Source organism: Drosophila serrata, unplaced genomic scaffold, assembly GCF_035046125.1.
Source record: "Drosophila serrata isolate PLE 108 unplaced genomic scaffold, ASM3504612v1 contig_276, whole genome shotgun sequence".
In the NCBI taxonomy this organism is placed as follows: domain Eukaryota; kingdom Metazoa; phylum Arthropoda; class Insecta; order Diptera; family Drosophilidae; genus Drosophila; species Drosophila serrata.
Window position 1 is genome coordinate 7,489,715 of NW_028257174.1, and position 19,457 is coordinate 7,509,171.

The following is a 19,457-nucleotide window of genomic DNA, read 5'->3' on the forward strand; positions in this document are numbered from 1 at the left end:
TTATAATAAACGTGTAAATTTCGAATAATAATTAAACGCCGATTATAGGGATATGAATTTTAGCGAAACCGAAAACGCAAATCGAAATCGAAAAGTTGAATAGTAGTTGAGAGGACAGACGGACAGAGGAAGATGGGTTAGAAAGGATGTCGTCAAAATATGGATAATGATGATATAAATAAGGAAAAACAACAAATCTATTTCATATTTTTAGCATACGTGTAAAACATATTTTTTGTGCCGAGGTTACGTTCGAAGCAACACGCGCATCATTGCCATTAGACAGAATAAAATTAATTATATATACAATATGCCTAAAAAAACGATACGGGAAACCAGAAATCGAGAACCGAAACCCGAAACCTACAACTAATTAATATATAAAAAAATAAAAAAAAACAACTGCATATTTTGTGCTGCTGAAGAAAGTCACAACGCAACAAAAAACATGATAACAATAACAAAACATATATAAATTTCTAACAATTTTAGAGCAATACAAACACATACTCACACACAATCACGCCATACACACACACACACACACACACACACACACACACACACACACACACACACACACACACACACACACACACACACACACACACACACACACACACACACACACACCCCACTCACGACAGGAGAGTGGGCATCCATGACGAATATTTGAGCCGCCACTGTGGCACACACACCAACGAGAGCGAGATAGAATGAAAGTGTGCTCTCGCACAGCACAGTGGCGGCTCAAACCGTTTGCCACCCGGCCGATATACCAAGAACAACAACAAATACAACAAGGATATAACTTTTTTTAAATACACTTCAAACAAAAAAAATCAAAGCGTGGAAGTTTCTATATTAGTTAATAATAAAATTTGTTTTTTTTGTTAACACACTATATGGGAAAAAGAGGAAAACGAAAAAAGGAAAATGGATAGAAAACCAAACAAAAGATGGACAAAAACTTTAGCTTTATACTCGTACATTTGTAATATATTACATAAGTCTAGTTAATTACATTAAAAAGAAAAAAAAAAACACAAAGGAAAATAGAAAATATATATTATAAATTACAATTATACAAAAAAGGCAAAACCAAAAAATTTTACAAATAAAAAAATCGAAAAAACACAAAAAAAAAACACAAAAACCAACCAAAAAACCAAATCAAACGAAGCATAGCAAATGAAATTCGAAGTAAATTAAATTTAAAAAAATAGCGAACAAAGAAAATCTAAAAAATTAAAAAAAAAAAAACAAACAAAAACGAACTGTAAAAAAACGAAAAACCAAAAAACATTTAAATGTAAAACAGCCAGTTATTATGCATAGCTAATAAAATTCAAATACCGAAAAGAAGCAGGAGGCAAAACCAAGAAGTAAGAACAATTATTGCAATTAGATATTCTACATAAAAAATTCTAAATCTTTAGTAAGGCATATAGGGTGCATATAGAAACATAACACACACACACCACATAAGCATATTCCCTGTCTACGTATACGTTTATTCCTAGTTAATCCTAAATCAATGGTTAGCTATCCTTAGTTCAAGTCTTATCGGTTGCAGTACCCATCCCACCCTCACCTCAAGTACAGACAGGAGCTAGAATAGGAACAGAAAGCTGAAAGCAGAAGCCAGCAAGGACCCGCAGCAGACTTTAAGGATACCCAGCCAAGCCTATAATCCAATTTGAATGAATACCAGACACACACACCTAAACAAAGACACACACACACAATTACGAAAGTTGCCATCCAGCGAAGTATTTGCAATTTATATTGAGAGCAAGAATTAATAGCAGTTTATACGTATGTATATGAAAAGCCCGTTTAACACGATAACAAAATGAAAATGAAACCGAAACCGAAATAAAAACCAAAAACAGACTGAAGAAAATGAAAATTATTTAAAAAGAAAATTTATATATATAAAGATATAGTGCATCCGAAGCTACATATACATATATGTATGAACAGAATCACAATTTGCCAAGCTGCTTTTACATGCATCCAGAGCTAAGCCCCAAAGACACCTCCCCCCCCCCCACACACACACACACACACACACACACACAAACACAAACACACTACACTGACACTGATGGAGCAGCTATAAATGAGATATGATTGAAATATGTATTTATATTTATACACCAAGCAAGCTAGCAAAATGGATACATTATACCTAAGAGACGCATCATTTAAATATACATATTAAAGGAAGTCTTAACTAGATCAAACAGCAAAAGCCGATATAACAGATTAGAGAAATCCGATATAATGTTAAAGAACATGATAATGAAGAGGAAAGACACCAGGCACCGTTAGCATATTTTTTTTATACAAAATACAATTTAAGCAAACAAATACGAAAAAATCAACAAAAAATTGAAGTAAATTATTAGTGAGAAACCGAAGCAACTGATGATGTCTTTGTAAAGACTTTATATATGCCTGCCATATGCCTACATCTGCCTAGCTGTCTGACTCTAAAACACACACCACACACAACACACAATACCTTCTCCCCCTTTCTCTACCGCTCAGCCACTTTCTCTCGCTTCTGCAGACAGACACACACAGCCACATTTCATCATTCAGAACCAGAGCTTATGTAAGGTGGCCGCAATGAGAAGCGATTAGAGAGGCGCACCGGAGCTCAAAGTGTTTAAGCGTATTCATATCTTTATATATATATGCGTTTGTTAGCTCATCTCCTCCTTTAGTTTTTTTTTAGCCAATTTTTGGGCCCCTGATCCTCGGGTCCAGATCCCTACACATCCCGATCCAGCCGTTGTCGAGCAACTCTATTTGATAGCAACTTCCCCGGCTACAAATTCTTAGTGGTTCAGATGGCTCTAGGACAACCAACTCAAACCCAGACTCAGGCACACGCACACACCCCCATATACACAGAGATTCTCCCCTAAAAGATGGAAAAGATATATACATATGAATATGTAAAGAATATATATATGTGCGATCAAGTAAAAGCAGCTACAAAAAAACAAAAAAAAAACCAAACAAATATACAAAAAATAAGAAATGCTAAAAATTATGACACCCGCCACTTTTCTACTAAAAAGAAATTGACTGTATATATATATACAAATATATATATATGATAATATGAGTATATTTATGTAGCTGAATAACAGTATGTGTAGTATAACACTTTGTCCATTTGCTTGACAAACAGACACACACAACAAATCCATATACACACACTCACACTGCATTTTGTTACAATTTTTTTTTTTAATGGGACATTAAAGCCTGTATTAGCGATACTCCTAATGAATAAATCTTGCAAAATATTATGAACCGCAGCGGTTATTAACGATAATATATAAATTTATATTGATCGGAAATGAGGATCGCTGTTATACATCTAAATGTTTTCGTGAGCACAATCTTCGATTTTCGATTGAAGCAGCCTCCTGTTACCAATTTTTTCAACAGAATAAGTTTGAGCCACACATATACACCTTACACACATATTAATATAAATATACATATATATATATTTTTTTTATAACAACGTATGGGAAATCTATATGGGACAAATGAAACACAACAACAACAATTTTTGTATGTATTCATTTTTATTAAAAATAATACGGGAAAATGGGAAAAATACAAACCGGAAACCAAAACAGAAACAGAAACACTCGTAATACACACGCAGACAGACAAGAATTGTTTTTATAAAGATATATTCGATTAATGTATTTAAAATAAAAAGTAAAACGAAAAGAAACAAACGCCTGAATTAGTTTATTACGCAAAAAAAAAAAAAAGAATTATAATTAGTTAATTCAAAATAAAATAATAAAAAAAACAAGCATACCCAAAAAAAAAAAGAAAAAGAAAACCACAACTGCACAATAACATCTAAATGTAAAAAATATGAACTAAAACATAAACAAAGCAAAAAGCTAAGGAAAAAGCCCAAAGGAAACGCGCTAATAAGTAAACGATTTTTATTTTCATTATATATAAATAATTAACGCTTTTTTAGTTTTCCAGCCAGTTGCATAATTTATGTATAATTTATAAAAAATAACGACAAAAACAATTTATAATAAAGCAAACTAAAATAAATCAAATTAATAAATGGGCAACCTAATAATATTGTAATGTAATAAATGAAACCAAAAAAACAAACAATACAAAAACGAAAGGATTATATATATAATTAAAGCGAAATTTTTTCACACTTTAGCTTAATAAATTGTAAAAAAAAAAAACTAAAAAAAAAAACAAACAAACAAAACTGAAATAAAATGAGATTTAATTGAATTTGTTATGCAAATGAAACTCATTTCGTGTTTTCCTTGATGTCAAAATTACATTCCTTAGGCTTGAAGGGGACAAAGGAATTTTGAAATTTCCAGCAATACAACAATGGAGATATTGAAATATTCCGAATTTTTAAAGCTGAATAAATATGAAAAGAGCAATAGAAATATAAATACAGGTATGCTATATACCCCAGAGGATTTATTATAGTAATAATTCGCAGTAAACAACAATAAATTAGTTGTATTATAATTTCTTTTATTTATTTGTTTAGTTATGTGTATATATATTTATATATACGTATCGTACAAAATGTTCAAACAACAAAAAATATATATTTATATATTTTAATATAATGTGTTTATGGGATTGTGAATTTGTTTAGGGCTGTTCATACTTCGTTCATCATTTACTTAATTAAACATTGTTCTTGTTGTTGTCTGTTGTTGTTGAGTCTGTTGATCTGACTTTAATTTATTTTATATATATTTTTTTAACCTTAATTGTTAATGCAAGTTACATGAAGTTAGCATTTGCGGTTCTTGCTGCTGTGTTGTAATTGTAATTGGTAAAAATGTATGTGTTTCCTCGACCTACGATTGTTTTTTTTATTCCTTTTTATAGACTTTCTAATTTCGGAGAACTCTTTTGTTTCAATTTATTGCAATCGCTAAGATTAGAATTGCTATTTATTCTTAGCTTACGCAATCAGTTTCGTCATTAACCATAGCGTATATTTATTTATATTTGTATATAGTTTTGTTTATGATGTAAGTTAATGTCTAACTCTTGCTTTGTATAAATTCTCTTCTCGTTTTAGTGTCGCTTTTGGTTTTAATTTTTCCTTTTTTTTTGTTTTGTTTTAATTTAAACAATTGTTTCGTCTTTATGGGCGTTTTAAAATGCATATCAAAGTTCTTAATTAGGGTTTTTAAGAGCAGCATATATGTATAAGTAAGTTTCAACTCGATCATATTTTTTAGTTTTTGTTTCATTTATTTTTTGAGGAATTACAAATATTGTTTGTCCATTTTTTTCGGTTTAGTGTAAATCTTTGACTGCTTACGGTATTAGTGCTAAAAATTAAATGTTTAAAGTTAAAGTTTATCTTTAGCTTTCTATGTATGTATATATATTAAACGTAATGTTTACTTTTAACTTTTAACTGTTACTGTTACACGATACTCTTTCATTTGTATTCTATTTGCTTCTTTGCTGCGCCTGCTCTGTTCGCGGTTAACTCTGGTTTAGCTTTGTCGGTCAAATCGGTTATTCGTGTTCATGTTCATTTTTATCTCTCTTTGTTTTCTGTTCTCTTTATTCTTGGGGCGGGGCTGGGGGGAAAGGATATTGACAACACAACAATTCTTACTCCCCGATTGGGAATCGTAAGGGGCAGGGGAATTTGATTATTTATTTATTTTTTGTTTTATGTACAAAGTGCTGAGCGCACTCCGAAACGAATTCCGAATTAGTCCGAAGGAAAACACCAAACAGAACGGTAGTACTTTTGTTTCTTATGTAAATGTTTTTGCTTTATTTTCAAATTAATTTACAATTTTCGCGTTTTCTTTCAGCTCTTGCAAGATACAATTAAAAAAAAGGGGTTACAAAAAAAAAGTAGTATAGTTATATAACTTTTGGAAAAACAATAAAAAAAGTAAAAAGGTAAAGAAGGGGGAAAAACGCTTTCTCTATTCATTCTGACGTTACGTACATCTTAGTGTGCAAAGTGCAAAGAAAAATCGAAACAAACAACAATTAAATTTATACACTTCTTGCGTCTTTTACAAAGGTTGTTATCTACAAAAATGAAGTCCGTTGTGTGTGTGTGTGTGTGTGTGTGTGTGTAGGTGTGTCTCTGTACGAGTGATAAGAATTTAATATTCAATAATAGAAAAGAGTGGGGGAAAGTCCACAGTACAAGCGAATTGGTGCAAGTATTGCAGGTTAAACTAAAGAATGAATAATAATCGTACAACTTAATTGATTTGCGACTTAGACTCTGGTTCTTCAGTTACATATAGATCTATGTATGTATGTAGTTGCGTTTCTCATTTGTAAATATATAAAGTTGCTGTTGTTGTTGTTAATTAAACTTCAACCATTACTTCTTCGCATCTGCATGTTTTGTTTCCTCTTTTTTTTCTTTACGTACGTAGTAGTTGGTGTTCTGCGTTTGTTACTAGATCTCTGTTATTTGTTATTGGTGTTTTGTTGTTGTTCTTGGTGTTTCTTCTCATAAGGTTTATACTATATATGTTCAATAATTGGTTTCGTTAATAGTTCTTTTTTTTGGTTTTTTTTCAGTTTTTGTCGTTTTTTGCTATATAAACTGTATAAATTGCCTGCCTTCCTGCCTTCTCTCTCTCTACTACGCTGAACCTTTTGTCAAAAATGTATTTTTATTTTCGATTTTTGCTTTGTTTTTTTCGAGTTTTTTGCTTTGATTTTCTAGTTTTTTGTTTAGCTTTCACTTTTTTTTTGTTTTTCGTTTACTATTTATGCCTTAATGGTAGAGCTTTTGTTTTTGTTTTTTTGGTGTACATATATATATATATGATATATAAATATATATATGATATATAAATATATATATGATATATATATATATATATATATAGGCCATATGCACGGGACTAAAGTTTATCGCTGCTTAAAGACTAACATTTATAGACCTTCCATTTGTTGTCGCTGTTGTTGTGGATGCTGCGGTTTATTGCTGTTGCTTGCTCTTGTTGTTGTTGAAAGTAAGAAAGATTGCTGGGTTGCCGATTTGCTTTTGCTGCTGCTGTTAAGTTGGTTTGCTAACTGACACTGGACACTGACACACAGAGGACACAGAGGCCAGCCTGTCTGTAGTTTCATTTATCTTCGCTCTTGCTTGTTATGTAGTACATATCTTTCGTATATAATAGGTATGTAGCGTAAATTAATGTATGTGTTTATATATGCATTCTGCAGATGCTTCATCATTATTTCTCCATCTCCACTCCTTCTTTTCCTCTCGCACACCAAAATATCATATCAGGCATATTATATTGCGAACCGCCGCTGTTCTGTTACCTCTAGTTATCGCCATTCTGCTGCAGCTCCTTCAACTTCTCCTCTCGTGGCTTGGCATTGCCGAAGATGGAAGCCGATTGTTTGGTCTCGGCTACCGCATTAATGGGTGCAGCAATGGTCCGCGGCTTCAGCTGCAGGCGTGGCCGTTCGTTGTCATCTGCAGAGATATAATACAATACGGTAAGGATAACACTGAAGACACCTTAAATAAGAACCGCTCACCGATGGCGCCCATGGAGGAGCCGCTGCCTCCACCACTGCCGCCGCCTAAGCCGCCGCTGGGACGTTCACTCTGCTGGTTGGGATTGTAGTGGGTACGCTCACGGTCACGATGCCGGCTGAAGTTGTTGTAACGATCGCCGTCCCGGGACTGGTTGCCATAGCTGCCTTCCCGCTGACCACGGTCTCGATCCTGATTGCGCTCGAACCGATCGTCGTTGTTGAAGTTGCCGTACCGACCCCGATTTGCCGGTCGATCTGCAACGGGTAAGCAACTGGGATTAGCATCTTTTAGTAAATGTGAGCCCTGCTTAGAGAGTATGGCTTAGCATGCTAGCTAAAATGCAGTTCAAAGTGGTACAAAGCGTGCGGGGGGGTTTGAAAAGTCGGTTAAAATCTATCTAAATGGGGGTAGTGCTTAGTGTCTACTGAGCTACGAGGGAGCTGGGCTTAACGGAGGGGGTATTGGAGGTGGCCGATTACATAGGATGGAGTGTATATCTTTACAAGAAAACAAACAACGAAGTGAAATAATAAATGAAATTCTATACCAAAATACCACTAGTTTTATATATTTAAAACAAGGACCCTATCCCTCTCTAACAAGCAAATACTTATTTGGAATATATTCTCTATTTAACTCAACCCCAATATAGAAAGACTGGTAAAGGAAAGCAAAGCAAATCCAACTCAACTCAGCCTGCAGAACCGTAGGGGGGAAAAAGATAAACCGAAAAGCAGGGATGGGAACATGAACTGATAGCCGAATGGAAAGATTGAGTGAGAGGGAGACTAAGGAATCACTTTTGGAAACTGCAGCATGGATGTCTCCTTTGCCATGCGATCGAATCGAATGAGAGTATTTTTGAGGCAGGATCGGTGACGGAATCGGATCAGAATCAACTACTGTTTTTTTGGCAGCACTACGAGGGATGCAGCTACGTGTTGTTGGTTGATTGATTGGTTGCTTGGTTGGTTGCTTGATTTGGTTGGTTGGTTGGACGGCAGATAAAAATGCTTTACCATTGTATCCTCTATTCATGCCACCGCCGGAGCCCGTTCCGCTGCCGCCGCCGCTGCCGCGACTTCTATCATTGTGACCACCATAACTATCATTGTACGAACCTCTACTATCGCCGCGATTACCCGATCCGCCGCCGCCTTCGCGACCACCGCCGTTGCCACCGCCAGTGCCAGGGCCGCCCCTACTGTAGGACTGACTGCTGCCTCCTTGGCGAGGCGGGCCGCGCTTCTGGAAACCGTCTCGGCCGCCGTCTCGGCTCATGCCACCTCCGCCATTGCCGCCGCCAATACCGCCACCAGGGCTGTAATTATAATTAACGAAAAAACATATTTCTGGGTTATATTCAAATAGAGTTATCCCCTCTACATACCGATTATTTTTCCGACCATCGGCAATATCGATGCGTAGTGGTGCCGACAGATCGTCCAGCTTGATCCGTCCGTCGCACTCTAGCGCCCGCTCCAGATTGTCCAATGTCTCGAATTCCACATAACAAAATCCTTTGAACTGATCCGTTTCCCGATCCTTAACTAGCCGCACGTTCTTCACCTCAAAGTCTTGGAATATTTTAATCACATCACCCTGCACCAGACCCTGCGGCAGGTTGCCGACGAATGCGACAAAGGGCGGTTCCTGTGGCAGTTGCTTTCCCTGCCGGTCGCCACCGAATCCGCCTCTGAAATGAAACAAAATAAATGTGGTTTAGATATGTGTAGCATATCCATAGGTTTTTTGGGGGGCTGTTGTTCTTAGGTACAGATGTGGCCCTATAATGGATTCATTTACAGGCTGGCCGCAGTTTGGCCATACAATTGACAGGATGATGTCACCAAAAACAGGCTGACTCTCATTTAGCTTTTCCGCTAATCGATTCTGTTTTTTTTTTGTTCCAGCGACTTCTCTGTTTAAACACCTTTTCAAAGGAGCTATACCTCATGGCAAAGTGTGCCTTTGTTGTTACTTTTAAAATGTAACCAATTTGTTGACGAATGCTCACAAATGTGAATGCGAATGCGAATTCGATGCCGTCGTTTCCCTTGGATTTTTTTTGTTTATTGTTGCCCAACTTTTGCGTGTGTATATTATTGTTTCCGATTGATGTTTATGCTCGTGGGGGAGTGCGTTGCCTTGAAACTGAATCCAATTAATGGGGGTGTGTCTGCATCTTCTTCTTCGTCTTTTGGGGCCCGAGCCACCCTCGGAGCTATCCCGGCTCCCTTTTCGCCGAACCAAGCGCACATGGCACACAAATCTAGCGACGCAGGCTCGGATTCCCGGCGAAACATCAACAAAAGATGCGGGGCAAACAACAACAAACGTAGCACGGGACGAGAACGGAGACGGAGGCGAGGACAGGTGTCAAATGGAGGGGCAAAAGCGCGCGCTTTTCGTCCAGAACTGCAGGCGACATGAGGATTTTCGATCTATATTTGGAGGACACATGAACGGACGCATGCTGCTCCGCCGGTTGGTGGCTCCTCTGCCACCGGCCTCGGCGCCGCTAGTGCCGCTCCCGCTCGACGCTGGCACCGGCAGCGACGCAGCCATCGACGCTGCAGAATTTTCCGAAAAACGAGGAGAAAAAAAACATGGGAAAAGGAGGAAAAGAATGTAGAAAAAACACACACACTAGAGCACACACGCACGCACACACAAAGGCGGCGACCAACGACCGACACGTACACGCGTATATATATATGTATTTTATGTGCGCGTGTGTGCGGGTGTGCTGGTGCCTTTTTGCCCAAACCAAACCGCGTGCATTATTTCACATTTGGGCACAACGTCGTTACAATCAAATCAAACGCGTCGCGACGACATCCACTGGTCTTCCCGCACTCCCCGGCCGGCCGGTGCGTGCAAATGCAAAAATAATTTAATAATATTTACCTAGCGTGTTCATAACCACCTCTTCCAGCCATGTTTTATTTTTTTCAAATGAGCGAATTCGCCGCAGTCTGAAATACCAGCAATATTCGCCGCCAGTGTGTACACACCGGCCTGATGGCCCCGCAGGAGCTTAGTTACGTATATTTTCTTCTTTCTGAGTTAAAACACCCTATCCAAGTAGGGCCTTTAATTTAAACCTAATGAAGGTAAGACAATTGCATTCCAACTGTTGGTATTTAGAGGATTATTTTAAATCGCCACAATTTTAAGTAACGAAGCAGCACTGGCCAATTCGCTGCGCCCGCTCTTGCGATAGCGCTATCGATAGTTTTGCTGCTGCAAATCGCCGCAATTTTAAGCAACGTAGCAGCTCTGGCCAATTCGCTGCACACGGTCCATCGCTAGCTCTTGCAATAGCGCTATCGATAGTTTTGCGAGCGCAAAGAATTATATTTAAAAAATTTATTTACATTTCAAAAACAAGAAAGAATTGACTTTAACTTTAGTATTTATTTAAAAGTGTATATATACTAATATTTACTGATATCGAAATGTATTTTAAATTCTCGCCAACTAAATTGAATTAAAAACGCCAGATTTGACGGGAAAATAGCCAAGTCTAGCAAAATCTATCAGAACGTATGCGATACTTTTTCCATAGAAAACAATCAACCCATACCAAAGTATCGATAAAAAGCGGGCAGCCACGTTTTCCCAAATTTTTTTCTTTCGTGAAGTGTATTTTATCTTTTTGTTGCGTTTCGCCAACCGGAATCCGAATCCCCGTAGCACAGTCACGGACAAATATGGCACTTACGTCGCGGTTCTACAATGAGCGTTACCCAGAGATCGAGGATGTGGTCATGGTGAACGTTCTCTCCATCGCCGAGATGGGCGCGTACGTGCATCTGCTGGAGTACAACAACATTGAGGGCATGATCCTGCTCTCGGAGTTGTCTCGCCGGCGTATTCGTTCCATCAACAAGCTGATCCGCGTAGGCAAGACCGAGCCGGTCGTTGTCATTCGTGTGGACAAGGAGAAGGGCTACATTGATTTGTCCAAGCGCCGGGTGTCGCCCGAAGATGTGGAGAAGTGCACGGAGCGCTTTGCCAAGGCGAAAGCTATCAACTCGCTGCTGCGCCACGTTGCCGACATCCTCGGCTACGAGGGCAACGAGAAGCTAGAGGAGCTATATCAGAAGACCGCCTGGTACTTTGAGAAGAAATACAACAGCAAGACGGTGGCTTACGACATCTTCAAGCAGTCGGTGACGGACCCCTCCGTCTTTGACGAGTGCAACCTGGACGCGGAGACAAAGGAGGTGTTGCTGAGCAACATCAAACGCAAGCTGGTATCGCCTACGGTCAAGATCCGTGCTGACATTGAGTGCTCCTGTTACGGCTACGAGGGCATCGATGCGGTCAAGGCGTCGCTCTCCAAGGGCCTGGAGCTCAGCACCGAGGAGCTGCCCATTCGCATCAACCTGATAGCACCGCCTCTGTAAGTTTTCCCACAATGATGAAATTCATTCTGGATTAAATTTAATTGTTAATCTCTGGACAGTTATGTGATGACCACTTCAACCACAAAGAAGACAGACGGCCTGAAGGCTCTGGAGGTGGCCATTGAGAATATTCGCGCCAAGATCATTGAGCACGAGGGCGAGTTCAAGGTGATCATGGCTCCCAAGCTGGTTACTGCCATCGATGAGGCTGATCTGGCCCGTCGCCTGGAGCGTGCCGAGGCCGAGAACGCCCAGGTGGCCGGTGATGATGACGAGGAGGATGGTGCCGATCAAGAGGGCATGCAGTTTGATCCAGAGAAGGAGTTTAATCACAAGGGATCGGCATCGGCGGCGGCTGCCGGTGAGAATGACGACGATGACGAGGAGGATGAGGACTAGAGTACAGCGGCGGCAACAATAGTAACAACAGATTTTTGCATATTAATAAATCCTTACATGTGTATGGGTTCACAGCTGACCAGAAAGAAGTTGCAGCTTTTTTTGTATAAATTATACCACATAACGAACAATATTAAAAGTGAAAACGGAACGTTGAGAGCCCAAAAGAGAAATCAGTGTGCGCTTATTCGTATTTCCTTTCCTTTCCAAATCCAAAACAATACTCGACCTTTTATTGAACCCAATTTTCAGTTTTGCTTGATAATTAAGCCTTAATACTAGCTCAAATTGTATATAATGTTTATATATATGTGTGTGTATGTGGTTAATATATATATAATTATATATATTAATAGTCAGGCGTACTCTTTCATCTGTTTCTTGTGTGTATTTCCTCCTAGTACAGCTTCATTATTTCGTTGATGCGGCTTGGTTCCATCACCACTTGCTCCGTCCATTTCCAGTTATCCAACGATTATGTCGCATCGATTCCTCGTTTCTTTACTTTTGTATATGTTTATATATTAATTTTTGTTTTGTTTTTGTTTTTTTTTTTAGCAGAGACCGCCAACAATTATTTGATATTTTGAAATAATATAAAGCTCGGGAGTAAATAATAGTTTTGGCATACATTAAATTTTAAATTGCAATCAATAGTTTTTTACATTTTGTTTCTATAAATATAACCTTTGAAGAATAACAAATAAATCTGGTTTAAACTTAATAACAAGAAAGCTTTTGTGGATAAATGAAATAATATAAAATATAATAATTGACATTTGTAAATGAAAAACAATAGATAAATCTGAAGAATTGTGTAAATAATTGCAACGGTCCCTGATTTTGATAAATTAATCGCCTATTTTAAACTTTTTTTTCTATCATCAATATTCTTTAGATATAATCTTTCCTTTCAAAATGATCCGCTGATGGAAATGCTTCCTAATTATTAGCTATTGTACATCGTAATAACGAGCATCTGTATATATAAAAAAGTGGCTTTAGTTTACAAAAATTTCACTAAATAAGAAAGGTTTTTCGTTATCGTTTTCCGTTTTCATTGCTTGTTTGTTGTTGTTGTTGATGTTGTGTGTGTGTGTTCCAGTTGTTTCTTTCTCTTTTCTGATTTTTGTTGTTTATTATTATTTCTTTTTGTTTTGGTATTGCTCGGAGTAATCCATAAAGCAATCCAGTTTCTGACTGTGGGTAGTGGGGCTTCTTGAGGTGGGGGCTGAGGCTGAGCATCGAGCCGCGTTCAGCTGAGACCACCGCCCGAGGCGGCTGCATTCCGGTTGAGCAGCACGGAACTGGCCGCCTGCTTGTTGCCGCCGCACATGCGCAGCACGGTGAGCACATCGCTCCGCGGATAGCCCAGGGCCATGAGATCAGTGACATCCTGTTCGGTGAATCGGTCCAGCGGCTGAATGGTATTCGATCCGCTACCGCTCGTACTGCTGCCACTGCCACTTCCGCCGCCCCCGCCCTCTCGCTTACTCTGCTCAATGGCATCGGCAATGGCCTGCTGCTCAAATGAATCGTCCGAGTTACCTGTGAGCCGGGCACCGACTGGTAGCTCGCTTTCCGGCAGGAACGGTGTTGTCGTACCGGTGGTCCCGATAATCAACAGATTCCGCTGCAAGTCGATGAGGCACTACGAAGGATGTACGGGATCCAACAAGAGATGTACGTCACTTAAACCGAGATAAAAACAAAAATCATTTCGTTGTCTCACCTGATGTCGCTTCAGCATGTCCAGACCCAGCAGCATGTCCATGGGCTGATGGCCCAACACCGTAAAGCTGGACGTAAGGTGATCGTTCTCAATCTGCAGCTGCACCATGTGAATCCTGCCCAGAATGGGCTGTGTGCCGACGCCCTTGGCCACGCCGTTCCAGCGCGTGTCAACTAACCGATTAACGTGGCAGCGCTCGGCGCAGTCCTTGCTCATGATTGTCGTCTGGGCGCCCGAGTCCACAAAGGCCTTCACCGGTATGCCATTCACTTTGCAGTTGATGTAGCTATAAAAAGACAATGTTAGCCCATTGTGAATTCGTTTAGGAACTCAGTAAAGACTCACAGCATAGTGACCGTTCCAAAGATTTCTGGATTATACTCAATGGCAGCCGCCATGTTATCCTGAATGTTCTTCTGCTTGATCTCCTCGGCAATCAGACGCTGAGCCTCCTCGTCAAAGGGATCGGCGTTTAGCATACGCATTCGTTGCTCGTTCTTTCGCTTTCGCTCTGTTATATGCTCACGAAGCAGACGGGCAAAGGTCTCTTGATCACCGGAATCGATAGCCTCCGCTAACCGAGGATTATACTGTCGCAGCAACGACAGCGTTTCGGGACTAGATAGAAACATCTGTCGCACCGTTGCCGGATCGTCATCAAAGTTGACATTAAACTCGTCGGTCAATGGGATGTCTGTGGGATTGTTGAACTGCTGTTGCGGCTGCTGCGTTCCCTGCTGGGTACTTCTCCTGGTGGGCGGACTGCCGCCGGTACTTGTGCCCGGCACGGCGATGTTACTAAAGTCCAGGCCAGTCCAATCCATTGGTGGATTGGTTGTGTTACCTGAAATAAAAATAAATGCGATTCAGTATTAGGATTAACCTTTGAGTGGGGTTTTTGAGATTGTAGAAAATATGGTCTATAGGTTCTGCGAGATCTAGTCTTTAGTTGACCTAACAATTTTAAAGTTTTACTAGAGCTGTTGGCCTCACAATAGCTTCTGTTATCCTAGAAAATAGGGAACATGAATGACCAAATATGGATCTAACCAAGCTATGATTTGTACATACATATGTATGTATGTATGTATATATGTACAGAGTCCAAATGTTCTCTGTACACTGCTTGATATCGCAATTTTTGGCGCCGCCCACACCTGCATGCAGTCACCATATACATATCACGACGATCCCATTCCGACAGACAAGTCCAACCACGCACGCTGGGGTCAATGGAATGGAGCGCTACCGAATGGATGATCCATGAGCAGCACTATCACCTGCTACTATTGGTCCTTCTCCTTCTCCACTTCCACTTTTATTGCATCCTCTCTCTCTGTGGTCTCCTCTCTCTTTATCTACAACTGCGATGGAAGCAGATAAGCATTGCTTCCTCTCCGCCACCGCTGTGACCCGTAACACTCACACACTCGACAACGGCTTCCAGTGTGTGCGTGCGTGTGTGTGTGCGAGCGTGTTTCACTTATTTTGGAATGTGCAAAAAGAAAGAATGAAAGGAACGCGTTTATTTTTACCAGCAACTGCGCCACAGAGATCTGTGCTTTTCCAAAAAATTCAAAAAACAAGTAAACAAAAAGAAATTACGCAGAAATGCGGGCACACATACAAACACACACATATGCATGCAGAGACAATACACGCATCGAAAATTTCGAAAAACAAGAGTGTCACAAAAGCCAGAATCGCAATTCAATTTTTTTCAGGAGCCGAAAGCAGCAGCCAAGCAAGGCGCCAGATCCCCGCCAGAAAATGACCCACTTAATGTTTGGCCTTCTCGGCTCTCCCGCAAACACTACCCCCCTCCAGCTTACCTGGCCGATTCACACTCCTGCGTCGCTCCAGCATGATGAAGTCGCCATCGCCAACTCCGCACTGCTGCAGCGAATGCTTGCTGTTGGTCAGCTCACGTCCGTTAAAGAGCACTACTATTTGGGAGACCTCCGCACCGATCTCCATGGCACACAGCGCCTTGAGGTTCTCCAGCTCTAGATCCTGGGCCACGTCCAGGCAGAAAACCTTGTCATCGCTGGTGGTCACTGTGATTTTCATTGCTTTTGCCGCTGCCGCTACCGCTGCTGCTGCTCCTGCTGCTCTTCCTGCTGATCCTAGATGTGCTACTCGGGACTGGAAACTGTGGTTGTGATCTGGAGGACTGGATATCTCTGCCTATTCCTCTTTTATTGCCGTGTGCGGTGATAATTCTTCTGCCTGCTTTGTTTGGACACAGCGAAAACGCCGCCTCCGCAACCAGGGTTGCATGGGTGTTTATCGATGGGTGTGTTCTTCTTGATTAAAAAATAAATTAATTCCTAGTCTAATTACTGCATATTTATGGTATGTATATTTGTGGAGGAGCTGAATAACGTGATAAATTTGGGAGGAGGCAACAAAATGTAATTTATTAGTTTAACATATTTTACTAAGGTTTCGCAACACAAAATAAAACTATAAAATTCCGAGACTGTGTTTTTCAAACAAATCTAAATGCTTAAGTCAAATTAAATTTTATTGTGCTTAATTTTTAGTAAACTATAATAAAAATTCATAAATATTTAGTTGTATTCCTCCGTCGAATGCTTAAGATGTTATCGATGTATATCGATATGCATAGTGCCATCGCTAGGTGGCAGAAAATTTCTTGTATTTACTTTATTCGATTGGCCCAACTGTGACTGTTTTGTTTTTGAAGACCCTCTCTGTTCGCCTGTTGTGCGTTAATTTTTCCCAGCTGCTCCCAGAGATTAACCCGATAGGGACCAGCGATCCGGAGTCATGTCTACGCAGCATGCGGAGAACGAGGAGATTCCAGCGCAGAAGTCCAAGCGACCTTCAGGTGAAAACCCAGTTCGATTCCACTCCACACCTCGCAGTCGCACTCCCACTAATACAAGCGCATGTAACAAGTTGCTATGCGTGATAAGAGGCCCCTGACGGAATCGGAATGGCAGGGAATGACTAATGTCCACTCACTACTTATTGGTTTTGCGTCAAATCGATTTACGGGCCGTCCTGCGCGCCACACCTCGCTCCCGTGTAGCCGTTTGGGGCCATATGAGGTCATGAAGTTGGCTTGTCTAGTTGCTAACCTTCTGCTCCCCTTCTCTCTTCTTAGATTCGGCCTTCAAGCAGCAACGCCTGCCCGCCTGGCAGCCCGTTCTCACCGCCCGCACAGTCCTGCCGACGTTCTTTGTGATCGGAGTGCTCTTCATACCCATCGGTGTCGTCCTGCTGCACCTGTCAAATACGGCCAATGAACATATCATCGACTATACCTGGTGCGGAAACGGGAACGGTAATTGTTCCGACTATCTGGAGAAGAACCCGGGTGGTCAGTGTACCTGCACGATAAACTTTACCCTTCCTAAGGATTTCAATGTAAGTTAAGCTTGGAAAGAAACTCCCCTAACGCGCTTAACGCTTGCCTTCATTACTGTTTTGAAGGGTGTGGTGTACATGTACTATGGCCTGACCAACTACTACCAGAACCATCGGCGTTATGTGAAGTCGCGCGACGACGAGCAGCTGCTAGGCCACCTCTCGCAGACGCCCAGCTCGGACTGCACACCCTTTGCCATCGATCCAGACACCAACAAGCCGATTGCGCCCTGCGGCGCCATCGCCAACTCGCTGTTCAATGGTGCGGCTTGTCCTGTGGCCTTCAATCGATGCACAAACTAAATAAGACCTTGATCCGTTTCAGACACGCTTTCCCTGTCGCAAGCTGGCTCGGAGATCAAGCTGCTCAAGACGGGCATTGCGTGGCCATCGGATAAGCGAGTGAAGTTCCGCAATCCGGAGGGTAACCTTAACGTGTCCCTCCAGGACTTTGCAAAGCCCTTGTTCTGGCAAAAGGGTTTAGCTGATTTGGACCCCGAGAATCCGGAGAACAATGGTTTCCAAAACGAGGATTTGATCGTGTGGATGCGAACTGCGGCACTGCCCAGCTTCAGGAAGCTCTATCGTCGGTTGAACCAAACTGAACCCGCCTATGCAAAAGGTCTCAAGGCTGGCGATTATACGCTGAACGTCAAGTATCGTAAGTAGAACTTAATTCTGTTCTAGATCTGTGGACTGACTGTGCGTATTGTCGTGCTCCCTTTCAGAATATCCAGTTGTCTCGTTTGATGGCACCAAGCGTATGATCCTGTCAACCACCTCTGTGCTAGGTGGCAAGAATCCTTTCCTGGGCATCGCCTACATTGTGGTTGGCGCTATTTGCATCACTTTGGGCCTGGCCCTGCTCTTTATTCACGTGCGCTGCAGTCGCAGGTGAGCCAATTTTCATCCTCATGCCCCTTCTCCGTCTCATCATCATCCTCATTACTCCCATTTCCTATGCATGTTCCTGTTTCCGTTCCCCACGCACTTCCGTAGAACCGTAAGCCTTAGGCCACCGGGTAGGGGGTCGGGGAAAAAGAGCCCAGAAGCCACCGCCACCTAACCGAAGTCCCCACTATCATCATATCTCATGGCTAAGTTAAGCTATTGCCGGTCCGCGATAAGTATAGATGATGTTTAAGTAGTTGTAGCTTATCGAGCACTAGCAAAAAATGATTGACAAGCAGCTCTTGAACTAATCAAATGCTTCCGTTTCGTTTCTGTTTCCCCAGCAGCAACATGGAGATGATCAACGTGAATCCGCACACGCAGTACTCTTAGGCCCGGCACCACCAGCGACAGCATACCCGGCTGCATCACATATAGCTTTAGTAGAATTCATCTGTATAAGCCCTATCTGCATAAAGTAATCTATATTGATTAACTCTTGCACCATGTATTCTTCTCGATCCTAATTTTCGCAGTATGTTTATCCCCAGGAGGAGCTGGCTGTGCCCCTTGTTAAACCCCATTCTGTTCTCCGCTTATGCATCCGTATAAGATTTGTGATTTTTTTATATATTATTATTTTTGTTACTAACTTATAACTCGTATCCTTGCGCATGACATGGGAAGAACCACACACGCACTTCCACCCTTGCTTTTAAAAATGGCAAACAAGTAATGTTTTACTTCGTGCCTTTTGCCTAATCTATTAATACGTTTATGAGTGCTAATAAATATTTTGTAATGACCACAGGTCGGTCTTTAATTCGAATTGAACTTAATATGAAGTAAATTTGTTGTCGAAGGATTTTGCACGACTTAAATGATGCCTATTGCCAAAGCTATCTGTAATCCATATATGTATATGTTCTGGAACGATTTTTAAAAATAAACAACCAAGCACAAGACCAATTTTTATTAAGAATAATTATTTATGGGGCTATAATTAATACTCCCACTCTTAAAA

At 40.8% G+C, this 19,457-nt stretch overlaps 4 protein-coding genes and 1 long non-coding RNA gene across 10 annotated transcripts; 3 read left to right on the forward strand and 2 right to left on the reverse strand.

Annotated features, from left to right (window-relative positions):
- Positions 1 to 4,548: 4,548 nt before the first annotated feature.
- On the reverse strand, positions 4,549 to 10,827 carry eIF4H1 (eukaryotic translation initiation factor 4H1). 2 transcript variants are annotated; one of them, XM_086835968.1, is made up of 5 exons: positions 10,511 to 10,827; positions 8,991 to 9,296; positions 8,620 to 8,921; positions 7,600 to 7,854; positions 4,549 to 7,534 (listed from the first exon to the last, which is right to left on the reverse strand). In XM_086835968.1, the coding sequence occupies exons 1-5, from the start codon at positions 10,540 to 10,542 to the stop codon at positions 7,380 to 7,382; spliced, it is 1,050 nt and encodes a 349-aa protein (XP_086692094.1). In that variant the 5' UTR covers positions 10,543 to 10,827; the 3' UTR covers positions 4,549 to 7,379. The 2 variants fall into 2 exon arrangements, with proteins under 2 accessions (XP_086692094.1, XP_020805122.1); XM_020949463.2 differs by having other exon boundaries at positions 8,722 to 8,921; positions 10,511 to 10,668.
- Positions 10,828 to 11,156: 329 nt separating this feature from the next.
- eIF2alpha (eukaryotic translation initiation factor 2 subunit alpha) lies at positions 11,157 to 12,587 on the forward strand. Its single transcript, XM_020949461.2, has 2 exons — positions 11,157 to 12,011; positions 12,075 to 12,587. Exons 1-2 carry the CDS (start codon positions 11,317 to 11,319, stop codon positions 12,412 to 12,414), a joined length of 1,035 nt encoding a protein of 344 aa, XP_020805120.1. The 5' UTR covers positions 11,157 to 11,316; the 3' UTR covers positions 12,415 to 12,587.
- A 20-nt stretch (positions 12,588 to 12,607) lies between these two features.
- Positions 12,608 to 16,570, reverse strand: rngo (DNA damage inducible 1 homolog rngo). The gene is made up of 4 exons (XM_020949460.2): positions 15,979 to 16,570; positions 14,492 to 14,990; positions 14,147 to 14,432; positions 12,608 to 14,065 (listed from the first exon to the last, which is right to left on the reverse strand). Exons 1-4 carry the CDS (start codon positions 16,214 to 16,216, stop codon positions 13,670 to 13,672), a joined length of 1,419 nt encoding a protein of 472 aa, XP_020805119.1. The 5' UTR covers positions 16,217 to 16,570; the 3' UTR covers positions 12,608 to 13,669.
- LOC147643288 (uncharacterized) lies at positions 15,535 to 16,493 on the forward strand. Its single transcript, XR_015272381.1, has 2 exons — positions 15,535 to 15,732; positions 15,871 to 16,493. It is a non-coding gene; the product is annotated as an uncharacterized LOC147643288 (long non-coding RNA).
- Positions 16,571 to 16,661: 91 nt separating the features above from the next.
- Positions 16,662 to 19,402, forward strand: Cdc50 (cell cycle control protein 50A). 5 transcript variants are annotated; one of them, XR_002319512.2, is made up of 7 exons: positions 16,662 to 17,000; positions 17,280 to 17,542; positions 17,609 to 17,804; positions 17,868 to 18,203; positions 18,271 to 18,436; positions 18,778 to 18,911; positions 18,970 to 19,402. XR_002319512.2 is itself a non-coding variant. In XM_020949443.2 (6 exons), exons 1-6 carry the CDS (start codon positions 16,940 to 16,942, stop codon positions 18,824 to 18,826), a joined length of 1,071 nt encoding a protein of 356 aa, XP_020805102.1. In that variant the 5' UTR covers positions 16,662 to 16,939; the 3' UTR covers positions 18,827 to 19,402. The 5 variants fall into 5 exon arrangements, 3 of the variants coding, with proteins under 3 accessions (XP_020805102.1, XP_020805103.1, XP_086692093.1); XR_015272379.1 differs by having other exon boundaries at positions 18,781 to 18,911; XM_020949443.2 differs by having other exon boundaries at positions 18,778 to 19,402.
- Positions 19,403 to 19,457: the final 55 nt, after the last annotated feature.